The sequence below is a fragment of the Rissa tridactyla genome, chromosome 1 (genome assembly GCF_028500815.1).
Source record: "Rissa tridactyla isolate bRisTri1 chromosome 1, bRisTri1.patW.cur.20221130, whole genome shotgun sequence".
Classification (NCBI taxonomy): Eukaryota; Metazoa; Chordata; class Aves; order Charadriiformes; family Laridae; genus Rissa; species Rissa tridactyla.
In genome coordinates, this window is record NC_071466.1 from 103,764,492 (window position 1) to 103,779,473 (window position 14,982).

At 44.3% G+C, this 14,982-nt stretch overlaps 1 protein-coding gene across 6 annotated transcripts in view; it reads right to left on the reverse strand.

Moving 5' to 3' along the window:
* The window catches only part of SON (SON DNA and RNA binding protein), a 38,828-nt gene that overhangs the window by 22,835 nt on the left and 1,011 nt on the right, over positions 1–14,982 (reverse strand). For 5 of the 6 annotated variants that reach the window (XR_008464567.1, XR_008464566.1, XM_054189247.1 and 2 more), the window contains exons 2-3: positions 13,708–13,874; positions 1,108–11,289 (exon numbers count right to left, since the gene is read on the reverse strand). Coding sequence is in view for 4 of the 6 variants with exons in the window: in XM_054189247.1 (XP_054045222.1) it covers positions 1,108–11,289; positions 13,708–13,874 (10,349 nt within the window). In the remaining 2 variants the exon portion in view is untranslated. Of the gene's footprint in view, positions 1–1,107; positions 11,290–13,707; positions 13,875–14,601; positions 14,801–14,982 lie in introns of those variants that run through there. The other variant, XM_054189248.1, reaches the window with a different exon arrangement.

The window sequence follows — 14,982 nt, forward strand, 5'->3', positions numbered from 1 at the left end:
CCCAGTACGTAGCCTGAAAGCTACTTACAACTAACCAGCAGAGAAATACAAGCAGTGAATAAAATCTGCATTTGCATAAAATACAATTACAAGCAAAACTGTTAATAAAACAGTATTTTGCTTTACTAAGGCAATAAGCACATGTGGCCCTATCACAGAAATAGTAAATGAAAATAAAGTTATGCTTTATTTGATTTGCCAGTTTGCAAATGAGTTATCACTATCTCTGCAAACATAAAAGCTTTATAAAAATCCTGAAAGGACAACATTCCTTTACCTCTTAAGCAGTAAAAGTATCCAGATACAGACTTGCTGCACAATCAAAGCATGAAGGCAGAGTCAAGGATGCCTACTAATTCTCATGTTCTGTACAAAAATACTTCACTGGTAGAGGGGCTTCCATGGTAACTTTATGTTACGGGACTAAAGGATCAGATCCTGAGGTCCACAAAAGGAGGTTTCCTAACACACTGCATAAGTGCTCGTCTCCCAAAACCTCCTTTCTCCATATGTAACTTACTACCTAAGGAAACTACAAGGCCTTTCTTCCTCCAATCAGAGAAAAGATGCAGTTCATTAGCATTTTTTATTTTCCAATCAGCTGTGTCTGGGAATACTATCAGAAACAAGTCTCCCTTCCCATTAAATTCTTACCATGGGAAAGAGGCAAGACAGGGTAATGGAAGCAGACAAACAAGCATTACAGCTGACAACAGAGCTAAGACCTCTCCAACTGACACTTACTTTCAAATATTCTTTCATGCCCAATTTGAGCTCAGGAAAACTAGAAATTCCCAAGTTTCTTACAGAATACTTGGCCTTTACTAACCATTACAATAAAGTGTTGCTCGAGGCTGCAACATACTACCTTTGTATAAAAGCTCTATAACAAAGATATAACCTGCTCTGAATACGCTTTCATCCAAATGGTAAGCATTGATTCAGCTTCAATGTAAAAGTTCCTACTGGAAGTCATTGCCTAAAAATAATGCACAAAACGACTTCCAAGAAAATCCTTACGAATGCTACAGAGATGTTAAAATAAGACTATATAAACTAACAGTATCACCTAAGCATGGAACTACTGAAAATAAAATTGTCACTCACCCAAGTCTGTAAGACGTTTAGGTGACCTGCTGGAAAATCGTTCTGATGACCTCGACCTACGACGATCAGGTGATCTGCTGTATCTTCGTCTCCCTGAAGATCTTGACCGTCGAAGTCGAATTGGTGACCTACTAGAGCTCCGTCTTCTTCCTCTTGACCTTGATCGCCTTTGACGAATAGGTGTTCGACTCCTGCTCCGTAATCTGAGTGATATTCTACGATCTCTTGAATCTGATCTTCTTCTTCTTCTGTCAGTAGATCTTGATCTATTTCTCTGAGATCTCTTACGCCTGTCTCTTGATAAAGAACGTCGCCTTCTTGATGCTGACCTTGACCTACTCCTCCTTCTGTGCCTTGAACGCGACAACGAGCTAGACCGAGAGCGACGATTAGATTTTGATCTTGATGCTCTTCTCCGTGTTACTGATCTGGAGCGATTCCGTCTAGAGCGGGAGTCTGTATCATACCTCTGGGATCTGCGCTGTGAAGACCTGGAGCGCCTGCTTCTAGACCTTCGTGAAGATTCTTTGTCTGCTGTTTTTTCAACAGATTTGGATCGACTCCGTTGGCGAGCAGCGGACCTGGAGCGCCTACGTCTAGACCTCCGCGAAGACTCTTTGTCTGCTGCTTTTTCAACAGATGTTGATTGACTCCTTTGGCGAGCAGCGGACCTGGAGCGTCTACGTCTAGACCTCCGTGAAGACTCTTTGTCTGCTGTTTTTTCAATAGATGTGGATCTACTCTTCTGGTGAGCAGCAGACCTGGAACGTCTACGTCTAGATCTCCGTGAAGACTCTCCATCTGCCACTTTTTCAACAGATGTGGATCGACTCTTTTGGCGAGTAAGAGACTTTGAGCGTCTGCTTATAGATCTTCGTGGAGACTCTTTGTCAGATATTTTATCAACAGATTTGGATCTAGATTTTTCACGTTCGGAAGACTCAGAACACCTACTTTCATGTATAAAGGAAGAGTCCTGTTCCTCCGACCTCTCAAGAGGTGTGGAATCCTGTTTATCTTCATCTGCCAAAGAGGGCTCCACATCCTCACCCTCTTCACCAGTGGTAGACCTTGATTCATGATCATCTGACGACGTGGAGTCTCTTCGTTCAGCTGTCAAGGAGGTCTCCACATCATCTGCTTCTTCACCAGTGGTAGACCTCGATTCACGCCCATCAGGGGATGTAGAACGTCTGTGTTCAGTTGTCAAAGAGGGTTCCATGTCCTCTGCTTCTTCACCAGTGGTAGACCTTGACTCGTGATCATCTGATGATGTGGAATCTCTTCGTTCAGCCGTCAAGGAAGGTTCCATATCCTCCACATCTTCACCAGCAGTAGACCTCGACTCATGCTCATCTGAGGATGTGGAATGCCTACGTTCAGCTGTCAATGAGAGCTCCCGGTCCTCTGCTTCTTCACCAGTGGTTGACCTTGACTCACGTCCATCAGGAGACATGGAGCGTCTATCTTCAGCTGCCAAAGAAGGTTCCAAATCCTCTATTTCTTCACCAGTTGTAGACCTTGACTCACGGTCATCAGAGGATGTGGAATGTCTGCGTTCAGCTGTCAAAGAGGGCTCCCCATCTTCCATATCTTCACCAGCGGTAGACCTTGACTCATGCTCATCAGAAGATGTGGAGTCTCGTCGTTCAGCTGCCAATGAGGGTTCTGCATCCTCTATCTCTTCACCAGTGGTAGACCTTGACTCATGCTCATCAGAAGACACAGAGGATCTACGTTCTGTTGTCAAAGGCTGCTCCAGATACTCTGCTTCTTCACCAATGCTAGATCTTGACTCATGCTCATCAGGGGACATGGAGCGCCTATGTTCAGATGCCAAAGAGGGCTCCCGATCATCCATTTCTTCATCTATAGATTTCTGCTCATGGCCCTCAGGGGACACAGACCTTCTATGTTCAGAAGTCAAAGAGGACTCCAGACCCTCTTCCTCCATGGGAGATTTCAGCTCATGACCTTCCTGATATGAAGATGTGGAATGTCTACGTTCAGATATCAAAGAGGGCTCTAGATCCCCTGTTTCCTCACCAGGGCCAGATTTCACACTGTAGCCATCAGGGGACATGGAGCACCCACTTTCATGCATTAAAGAAGGCATTGCATCATCCGTTTTTTCAGCAGGGATGGATTTCAAGTCACTGCCATCAGGGGACATGGAGGCTCTATCATTTAGCGTCAAAGGTTCAAGACCGCCTACTTTTTCAACAGTGGCGAATCTCAACTCCTGGCCATCAGGGGATGCTGCATGTTCATTTTCAGGTGTTGGAGAAAGCTCACCCACATCTGCTTTTCGAATAGGGGTGAATCTTACCTCCTGGCTCTCGAAAGACAAAAGATGGTCATTTTCAGATGTGAAAGAAGAATCCATATCCTCTGTTTTCTCAGCGTGAGTCAATCTTGATTCATACTCTTGAGGGGACAGTGCATGTTCATTTTCATATGTCAGAGAAGGTTCCTCAGCCTCTACTTTTTCAACAGGGCTAGACTGCAGTTCCTGACCTTCAGGGGACATGGCACATTCACCTTCAGACATCAAAGACAGCTCCTGCACCTCTGTTTTTTCAACAACAGTAGACTGCAACTCGTGACTATCAGTGGACATTGAACTTTCACTTTCAGATGATTCAGAATGTTCCTCCACTTCTTCCTTTTCAGCAGGACTGGATCTCAAATCATGGCCTTCAGGGGATACATCATACTCATTTTCAGACAGCAAAGCACACTCCTGCACCTCTGTTTTTTCAGTAAGAGCAGGGAGCAACTCCTGCCCTTCAGGGGACGCAGCATATTGACTGTCTGACATTAGTGAAGGCTCCTGCATCACCATTTTTTCAGCAAGGGTAGACTGTAATCCTTCGCGTTCAGGGAAGATGGTATATTCACTGTTGGATGTCAGAGAAGGCTCCTGCACCTCTTTTTCAGCAGGGATGGCTGTCATCTCCCGGCCCTCAAGAGATACAGCATATTCATTTTCAGACAGCAGAGAACACTCCTGTACCTCTGTTTTTTCAGCAAGGGAAGATGGCAATTTGTGACCTTCAGAAGACACAGTATATTCATCGTCAGGTACTACAGAAGCCTCCTGCATCTCTACCTTTTCAGGAGAGCTAGATCTCAACTCCTGGCCCTCCCAAGATACAGCATATTCATTTTCAGACATGAGAGCAGGCTCTTGCACTTGTATCTTTTCAACAGGGGGTGACCGCAACTCCTGGCTCTCAATGGACACTGAACATCTGTCTTCAGACATCTGATAAAGTTCCTGTATCTCTGTTTTTTCAGCAGGGGTTGATGTTAACTCCGGGCCATCAAGCCCTACTCTGTATTCATTTCCAGCTATTTGAGAAGGCTCCTCTACCTCAACTTTTTCAAAAGGGGTGGATGTCAACACATGACCATCAGCAGAAACAGAACATCTGCTTTCCAGTACCAGAGGTGTCTCCTGCACTTGTATTTCTTCATCATAAGCAGATCTCAGTTTGTGGCCATCAGGGGATGCAATGCATTTCAGTTCAGATGGCAAAGATGGCTTTTGCACCTCTACTTTTTCAGCAGGGATAGGTGTCAATTCATGACTGTCATGCAACACGAAAAGCCCATCTTCAGATGTCAAAGAAGTCACTGGGGCCTGCACTTTTTCAGTAGGTGTGCTTACTGATTCACAAACATCAGCAGACTCAGAGAACCCACCTTCCAGTGGCTTCTGTAACTCCACTTTGTCAACTGCAGTGGATGTCAATTTATAGCCTTCAGGGAAGGCAGAACACCTAAGCTCAGATGCCAATGACAGTTCTGCACCTTCTGTTTTCTCAAAGTAATTGTGTCTTGATATATGGCCATCATGGCACACAGGAATTACATTTTTAGACACCAAGAAAGATCCTGTGCCCTCTATTTTTCCAGCAGGCAGGTATCTCGATTCAGGCATTTCAGAAGATTCACAGCAGTCAACTTCAAGTACTTGTGAAAGTGTCGGACCATCTAAATCTTTGTCAACGGATGATCTGGACTCATGAACAGTTGTGAATGCAACCTCCTGCATTTTTTCAAAAGATGACACTGCAATGACGTCACCCGAGACCTCAACAGGACCACACTCAGATGTTAGGGAAACAGCTGGAGCCTTTACTTTTTCAACAGATAAAGATCTTTGGTCATTTCCATCAGGTGACCTGAAAGACCCACCTTCAGGCATCAATGGAAACTCATTTATTTGTGGAGCAAAGCTGGATCCTAACTCATGTCCGTCAGGAGACCTGAAGCATCCACTGTCAGAAACCAGAGAAGGCTCACGCATCTGTCCCTTTTCAATAGGCAAGGAGGATGATTCAGAGACATCAGGGAACGCAGAGCATGTAACTTCAGGTGCCTGAAAAGATTTTTGAGCCTCTACTGTTTCAAATGGTAGTGACCTTGACTCAGGGCTGTCAGCCAACTTGGAAGATTCACTTTCAGGTACTTGCAAAAAATTCTGAAGCTCTTGTTTTTCACCGGGGATATGTCTCAATTCATGACCCTCGGACAAGTCAGACGGTACACTTTCAGACATCAGAGAAGATCCCTGAACCTCTATTCTTCCAGATGATGAGGAGATTGTCTTGTAATCATCAGAAGATACAGAGCATCCACTTTGAAGTGTCAGAAGAGGCTCTGGACCCTCTATTTCTTTGAGAGAGGTAGATCTTGACTCATTTTCATGGGATGCAAAGTGCTGAAATTGCATTACCAAAGAAGTTTCTGGATCTCCACTTTTTTCGACAGATGATGATCTTGACTTGGATGTGGAGTATGTAAGTTCAGGTAGTGATGAAGACTCCAGAGACACTGCTTTTTCCGCTGATCCATTTTCAGATGTCACAGGAAGCTCTGAAACCTGTGTTTCTTCCACAGGCACGGATCTCAATTCCTGGTCATCTGGGGTTTTGGAGCTATCAAGTTCAGACATCACAGAAGGCTGCAGACCCACTGTTTTTTCAACAGATGAGGAACTTTTCTCAAGACTATCAAAAGTTTGGGAAAATCCACTTTCAGATGTTGGTGGCAGCTCTGGGCCATTTATTCCTTCAACAGACAAAGCTACTGATGTGGGACCATTAGAGGATTTAGAGCTGCCTTCACTTGCAACAGAAGGTTCAGGAACATCTACTTTATCAAGACATTTGGTTGACTCTGTGAGTTCAGAGGAGTCCACATGCTTGCTACTGCACTTTACTGAGGATAACTTATTCTCTCTTTTTTCTATAGACTTGGACCTTGACTTAACACTATCAGAGGACTTGGACCGTTTCCGTTTGGATTTTTTTGAAGACTCCTTGCGTTTTTTTTCAACAGACCTAGACCTAGACTTGTAACGTTCAGAAGATTTTGATCGGCGACGCTTAGATTTTCGTGATGACTCCTTCTTTTTTTCCACTGATTTGGATCTAGACTTGTAACGGTCAGAAGACTTTGAGCGCTGACGTTTAGACTTTCGCGATGATTGCTTTCGATCTCTTTTTTCTACTGATCTGGATCTAGACTTGTACCGGTCAGAGGACTTTGAGCGCTGACGTTTAGACCTCCGCAGAGATGCCTTCCGACCTCTCTTCTCTACAGATCTTGACCTAGATTTCGAACGATCGGAGGAACCAGACCCCCTATGTCTGAACCTCCATGAGTATTCTTTGCCCCCTCTCTTTTCTGAAGACCTGGATCTTGATTTAGAACGGTCAGAGGACCTGGAACGTCTGCGGCGGGATCTCCAGGAGGACAACCTGCTCCCCCTCTTTTCCACTGACCGTGATTTAGACCTGTAGCGGTCAGAAGACCTGGAACGTCGGCGCCCAGACCTTCGGGAGGACAGTCTCTTTTCCACTGACCGTGATTTAGACCTGTAGCGGTCAGAAGACCTGGAACGTCGGCGCCCAGACCTTCGAGACGACAGTCGCTTTTCCACTGACCTGGACTTAGACCTGTAGCGGTCAGAAGACCTGGAACGTCGGCGCCCAGACCTTCGAGACGACAGTCGCTTTTCCACTGACCTAGACTTAGACCTGTAGCGGTCAGAAGACCTGGAACGTCGGCGCCCAGACCTTCGAGACGACAGTCGCTTTTCCACTGACCTGGACTTGGACCTGTAGCGGTCAGAAGACCTGGAACGTCTACGTCTGGACCTTCGGGAGGACAGGCGTTTTTCCACTGATCTGGATTTAGACCTGTAGTGGTCAGACGACCTGGAACGTCTACGTCTGGACCTCCCTCTCTTTTCTGCTGATCTGGACTTAGACCTGTAACGGTCAGATGACCTGGAACGTCTGCGCCTGGACCTCCGGGAAGACACTCTTCTCTCTCTCTTCTCCACAGATCTGGATCTAGATTTGGAATGTTTTTTTCTGGAATCTGAATGGTTTCTGCTCCTAGAACGTGCTCTTTTAGAGGTCAAACGCCTGGAAGTAGAACGCGACCTTGATTTTTTCTTCCGCTTCCTAGACCTGGACTGAGACTTGGAGCGACTCCTTTTTTGTTTCTTTGCATCATGCTTTTTATCACTGCTTCTATGGCTGCTTTTTTCCATAACTTTCTCAAGTCTCATCAGAGTCTCCTTCATCCGTGCCGCCACATCAGGTTGCACATCGGATGTTTCTGAATCTCTTTTCTCTGACTCCTGTTCTGGAGTGGCTTCTTTGACAGCCTCAGCCGGTGGAATGACTTCTGACTGACTTGCCTCTGCCGCAAGTACTGGAACTGCTTCTGTAACGGTCTCAGGTACTGGAACTGCTTCCAAATCTTTTGTCTCTGCCTCCAACCCTCCATCTGCTTCTGCATCTTTCAGCCCTACAACAGTCTCAGGAAGAGGTGCAGTTTCCAAATCTTCTGTTTCTGCAATGTGAGCTGGAGCTGCTTCCAACTGTTTTGTGTCTCCAATTATTTCGAATTCAGGAGTCCCTGCTGAATCTTTTTCATCTGCTGCATGTGAAGAACTAAAAACTGTTTCTGCTATTAAAGGCTCAGATGCTTGAATTTGCTCTGCATCTTTCTTCTCAACCAGTATCTCACATTCAAGAGCTTGACCTGGAACATTCACATCCTCCATCTGCTGACCCTGCACTCCTTCTGCATATTGTACTTCTGCTGCCACTTCATGTTCCGGCATTGCTTCCATATCTTTCATGTCGCCTGTTTTTGGAACTGGTTCAGAAGATCTCATTTCAGCAGCACTCAAGACTTCTGGTGCCTCTTCTGTGCTCTCCCATTCTGCAGCAGGTTTTGCTTCTAGTACTACTTGCAGATGCTCTTGTTTTTCAGTGTGAAAAGATTCTGGAACAGCTTCTGAAGCATCCTCTAAAACATTCACCACCCCAACGTTTCCAAACTTCTGGGAAGCTTCCAAACCTTGGATATCCATGTGTACCTCAGGCTCTTCAACTGCTTCAGAACCTTTCACCTCTACTGTCGCAGACTCTTTCATACTTTCCAACAACCTCAATTCTCTATCTTCTGATGCTGGCTCCAAATATTTTGCTTTCATTACTTTCTCTGTTTCTGAAGCTTCTTCCAAAACTTTTACATTACTAAGTGAGGGCTCATTTTTTTGCATGCCTGTCCTCCTTGTTGCAATTATATACTCAACAGTAGGTCCCTGAGTTCTCACATCTGTCAAAATCTGAGATTCTAAAGTTCCTTTCAAGTTTCTCACTTCTGTCACTATTTCTGATGCCATAGCTTTTTCTTCCACTCTGAGCAAAGACTCTAATACTGCTTGTGAATGACCTACTGTTTGTTCCCGTACAGATTTTGAACTTGCTTCAGATCCCACAACCATTTCCAAATTTTTCATCTGTGTTAAGTGTGAAGTTTTTGATCTCGCTTCCACATCTTTCACCTCTGCAACTTCCAACAAGTTGCCTAAACCTCTCACTTCTACGGTGGCAGAACTGGTAGCTGGTTCAGAATCCTTTATGTCCCCCACCACCTCAGTTTGTGAGGTTCCCGTATGTGTCATGACCTGAGAATGCGAAACGATGGAATTCCCTGTTCTGCTTGCACCAAGGGGTTCTACAACTGTTTCTGCTGTGGTTTTCAAATGTATCATTCCTGCTAATGTCTCAGACTCTTTAACTGGTTCCATGCTTACAGATGCAACCACAGATTCAAGAGTCCTTTCTGTTACTGCTACAGGCCCTATAGTTGTTTCCAAACTTTTCATTGGTCTCGCAGATCCAATGGCTCGGTGACTGGCCTCCGAGCCTGCTTCTACTCCTGCCATACTACCTAGATTCATTTCTGAACCTTTTGACACCGCTGTTGAATCTAGCGTGGCTGCTAAGCCTCTAGCTACAGACCTACAAAGCACAGATTCTTCTGAAGCTTTCACACCTTCCGTTTGCAAAGATAGGGAAATTGCTTCCAAACCTCTCACATTTGATTCACTCTCAGATCTTAATACTCTCAGTTCCTCTGGTTGCCTCAGTAACGAAGTACCTTCTGAATCTTTTGACTCTGTTACAGCTACAGGCTTGAGAGTAGATCCTGAAATTTTTGAAGTATTAGTATTTTCCAGCTGCAGAGTAGCTTGGCTTGTTTCTCGACCTTTTACTCCTGTTAGTGCTGTAGCTTCCACAGTTGCTCGTGGACCTTTAAAACCCTCCACCATCTGGATTTCTGGAGTTGTTTGGGGAATGAAGGTCTGCACAACCGCTACAGGTTCTTGAGTTGCTCTTAAACCTTTTGCATCTGCAGCCACATTTACATCTGTTAATTCCGCCGGAAGTGCAGATTGCTCGATTCTATCCACACTTCTTGTTTCTGTCAAGACTTGAGGTTGTAGGAACACTCCTGAGGCATTCAGCACTGTTGCAGGGTCAGTGGTACCTTCCACATCTTTGACTACTTCAACTTGCAGACATTCTTGAGCCTCTTTGACTGAGCTAGAGCCTCTAGCTAGTTCAATACCCTTCACTTCTGTAACAGCTCCTGATCCCAGGAGTATTTTGGCACTTTTTATTTCCACCTGGGTCACAGCAGTCGCTGCAGGTATTTTAAAAGGATGTTGCAAAGACACATCTGCCTTCAAGACACTTGAACCCTCCATGGGGCTGCACTGTGTCACTCTCAGATGATCAGATATAACTGAGGGCTTCGCACCCCCTAATTCCAACGATCTTTCCACATTTTTCACATTTCCCATATGCAGAGATTCTTCAGTTGCTTCTGGAATTTTCACTTCTTCCACGGCAACAGGCACGTGAGCTACGTTCACAGTATTCAGACCCACCTGATTTGCAGGAATTGTTGTGACATCACTTGCCAAAGACACAGATTCTGCAGCTGCTTCTAACTCTTTTGCTCCCGCCTGTGCCATAGATTGTAGAGATGCTTCTGAATATTCCAACACCTCCATAGTCTCAGACTCAAGAACTGTATCCAAAGCTCTTACTTCCCCAGTGCCTTTAGATTCCAGAATAACTTCTGAAACTTTTAGTGCTTCTATTACCTCTGAAGCTACAGTTGCTGACGAATCTTTCTGAATTTCAGTTTTATTGGCAACTCCCAATGGGATGCTAGACGAAGTATCATGTCCAGTATCAACAAGAACATCCTTTTCACTTGCATGAATAGCTATAGGATAAATAGATTCATGAGACTGTTTTATTTGTTCTTCTCTAGTGCAAATTCTAGTTTGAGTTATACTAGCATTTTCTGGGATAACAGACTGGCTGCCTTCTATATTAAATGGAGGATTTGTTGCACACAAAGTCCCCTTCTCACTTCCAAGATTTTCTGTAGATTGCTGAGAACCAGTTATTGAATGAGAAGTAAGTCCTAGAGCTTGCCTATCAAGCTCCCCACTGGCTTTTAAGCACAGTTCTTCTGGTTGCATGTGGACAGACAGATTTGCATCTCCAGATCCTCCATGCTGTACACTTAACTTGGAGCTTGATTTCTCTGGCATCAACTGAGAAGCAGGCTGCAAGTCTGCATGATCTCCATGACGTGTGCTCAACTTCGACTCCTTTGGCTGTTTTTTATGCTTCTTCTCTTTCTTCCTTTTCTTCTTCTTTTTCTTCTTCTTCTTACTTTTGTGCTTCTTGTTCTTCTTGGATTTTTTCCTAGGAATTTCATCTTCACCAGTGGAGCTTCTTTTTGTAGACTGAGTACTATTTTTCACAGTATTTTTGTCTACATCTAGAAAAAATGATATATTCCTTGTAAATGTTATTAAAACTACATTTTAAAAATTCTTTTAGACCAGTGACCAAGTACACAGACAGAGGTACAAAAAATTCAGACTTGAAACCCATGCCTTCCTCACTAAACTATCTTACACAAATAGCCCACACTGCCCTTTCAGCCCTCTCACCCTTCCTCTCAGGAGTCACTTTAAATAAAAGTAAGCCAATTTTTCTCAAAAGGTTAATAAATCTTCTTGGTCAGTAATGCAGGTCCAGTGGGAACATCACTCGTTCCAGGAAGTACGTGGATGTCATTCCACCTATATTCAACTGGGTAGTGCATTCTTCCAGGAGGCTGGAAATGTGCTTTAAAACTACACAAAGCTGCACACAGAAGTGAAACAAGAAATCCCATTTTCCAAGTAAATTATCTAAGTGGTGCTATCCTTATTGTACAAAATGTGATCAGCCCATTATCCTCTACTATGCTTTAACCTGTGAGTGAGCCCAGTACTACTAGTGCGTCAGAAATTATCGAAGCATATTTACTGATTAAGTTCCTCACAGACTAAGTTCTTCAAGCAAATTTGGGGAAACAGCATCTACTTCCCCAATCCCAAAAAAACTTGAAGGCATCATAGGCCACCAGCTGCTCAGACTGGACTGCAGCTGCCACAAGCAATTGCAGACCTCCAAATACCTAATTGAATTTTTGCTTCAAACAAGAAAGTAAAAAATAAATTCGGGTGACTGCAGAGACAAGCAATCACTGAGGGGGAAAGAAAAGATGATGACTAATGTTTCAATCACCTTCTTTTAATTCTATACCTCATTTCCCTCTGCATTTAACCCCTGTTAGGTTCTTGCCCTTCTTTGGATCTAGTGCTATGTTTTCATGAGAAATGCATTTCTATTAAAAACAATTTGTTATAATTTCTCTTAAACATGAACTATATATCAAGTGTGCTTGCATGTTATCCTCAATGATTATTTACACTGGCCAGTGCAACAATATGGATTCTCCAATTATAATCTGGCTGTGATCACAAAGCATACTCTTTTAAGTATCTTAAAACAATACAAAATCATTCATAAACTCTTGGTAATTGCAATACTATTAAATGAACGTGACTTTAGATTCCATAAACAAGTATCTTAGACAGTTTTAAGCACATACATTTACGTAGAATAAACACTTTAACAAAAAATAGTGTTTCCACCAACACTCTTGTGAATGCAATGAAAAGGATAATGAAGCAGAGTCAAATGACCTTTTCTACACTGCTTTTTCAGATAATCTCTGTTGTCCAACAGCAATGTTAACTCCTTTCCAGATATGAACAGTGGGAAGGTTTACCATAGGTTAAGTTCATTAACTTCCAGGTTAATAAGTCTCATTTATTACCATGTTAGCTCGCCTCATTCTTCCACGATAGAAAAACAAAAATAAAAAAAAACAGATGCCAGCCTAAAGTGCTGCTTGTACAGCATAACTGAACGACTGTTGAAAGTGCAAGGTAAACAAGCCACTGTGCATAAAAGAAAGAAGAGGCAATTCCAAAACCTTGCAAAAAAAGAATCTCTGAAATAAACAATTTCCTACACTGCCTCCTAAAAAAAAGACAAATCACTCTAGAACTATACTTACCAAGCACATCGCAGTCACCTATGTTTCAACTCCGAAAAATTAGAAATGCAATAATTAGAGCCTTTATGTCACTAACTCTCCTGATACAGAAATCTTACAGAAAGGACTAGTCCCTTGAGAAGGGATACTCATGCAACTCTTTGGAGTAATAACTCTACTAATTTACTGAAGTTATGAGATTGTTACACAAAAATTTCTTAACCTTTGGAAGATTGCAATCTGAGTATCTACATTTTAAAGGTAAGTGCATTATTCAACAACCAAACATCTTACTCTGACAGAAGAGATAATCATACAGTTCTGAATTCTAATAAATGATTTTTAGGAATAATCTTGTAAACCAATCCAAAACAACACAACAAACAATGCTTCTACCCATCAGTACTATCTTTGTTAGTAAGAACTGCTCATTGAGACCCTGGAGTAGATAAATACAGAATAAAGCACAATTATATCTAGAGAAAAATCATTTATACATTTTAGCATTATTGTAATGGAGAGAAAAGAAAGTAACTTTTTCACACACTAAGCAATACTTTCATATAATAACCAGCTTCAATTTTTAAGTTATGTATTTCTCCGTCCATCTACGGTTGCAGATGACAGTAGGAAAAAAAAATACAAAACTTAACAAACATTACAATAAACATACAACTTTTCAGACGAAGCTCGGTGAGAGGAGCAGTACCAAGAAGTATTTTTCATCTCTGTTAAACTGATTAAATTTTAAGCACTACAACAAGCCTCTGAAACAACGTACTTGCCAAATGTGTTTTCATTTACCTGATTTGCACTGCAGCTCTGTATCAAGGGCTCCAGAGAGCACTTCCTCTATTTTCTGCACTATCTGATCATTCTGACGACTCCCAGCACCAGCACCAGTGTCATCTGAAGGATTGGCTTGCTCAGCTGGGATTGTGTCACCATTGGGCTGGCCTTCTACCTTTCCACTAACCAAAAAAAATATCAACATAATACAAGCAAATTTGAGCCTTTTTTGACTTTTTTTTTTTAAATTCATAAGCATTTATTATACTCAACCCTTCAAAACAGTATTTTAGCCTCCTGAAGAAGCCATGCTGTTAGTGAAACATCTACCTATTGATTAGCTTCCACTTAATCACAACAGAAGACGTTGTGATAACTGAGTATCAGGCACAAGGGAGGAAAACATGTTCTCGAATATGCCACACTCCCCGTACTTTTATGTAAGAAGTTGTATTGGCTCCCCTCACAAAATAAGCACCCATCACTCACTTTTCTCCATCAGACTTTGCTTACTTTGCGAGATAAGGCTGGGGAAAAAAAAAAACTAAGCGAGCTTAAATGTAGCAAGATCAGTTAAGATGAATCGCACAAGACGCTCCCCCGTTCCCCTCTTACCCCGACACAAGGGACCAACGCCGAAAACGGGGGCGCGCTGGCCAGCCAACAAGGCGTGCGAAAGCCCGCCCCTCCGCCCTCCTTCTCCCCTCCCCCCCCCCCTTCCCTCCCTTCCCGCCGTGTTTTCGCTCAAGGCGCTCGCAAGGGCGCGAGCCCCCGGGGCCCCGACATGTTGACGCCGAAACGACCCGCCAGGTGCCCCAGGCCGCGGCCCGCCTCCCTCCGGCCCTTCCCCTCCTCTCCCCGCGCGGTAGGCCCCGGCTGCGCCGCCTCGCCCCAGGCAGGCTCGTTTACCCGTCGTGCTGCTGCTGCTCTTCCTGGATCTCCCGGAATTTGCTAACCACGAAGGACCGAAAAATCTGCTCGATATTAGTCGCCATGACAGCCCTGCGGCACCGGCGGCCCGCGGCCCCCACTTCCCCCGCCGCCGCGCTCCGCTTTCCCTTCCTGCCCAGACGCGAGGCCTCCAATATCCCACAAGGCACCGCAGCAACCAGAGGCCGAGGGCCCGTGCTGACGTCCTCGCTATACGCCCTCTCGCGATTGGCTGCCCTCTAACGGATGACGTCGCAGGACGACGGCGGACGGGGGGGGGGGGGGGGGGGGGGGGGGCGCTCTAGCCCCCAGCAAAAGCCATAGAGCGCCAGCACCCGTCTGGCTTCCGGGGGGAGGGGG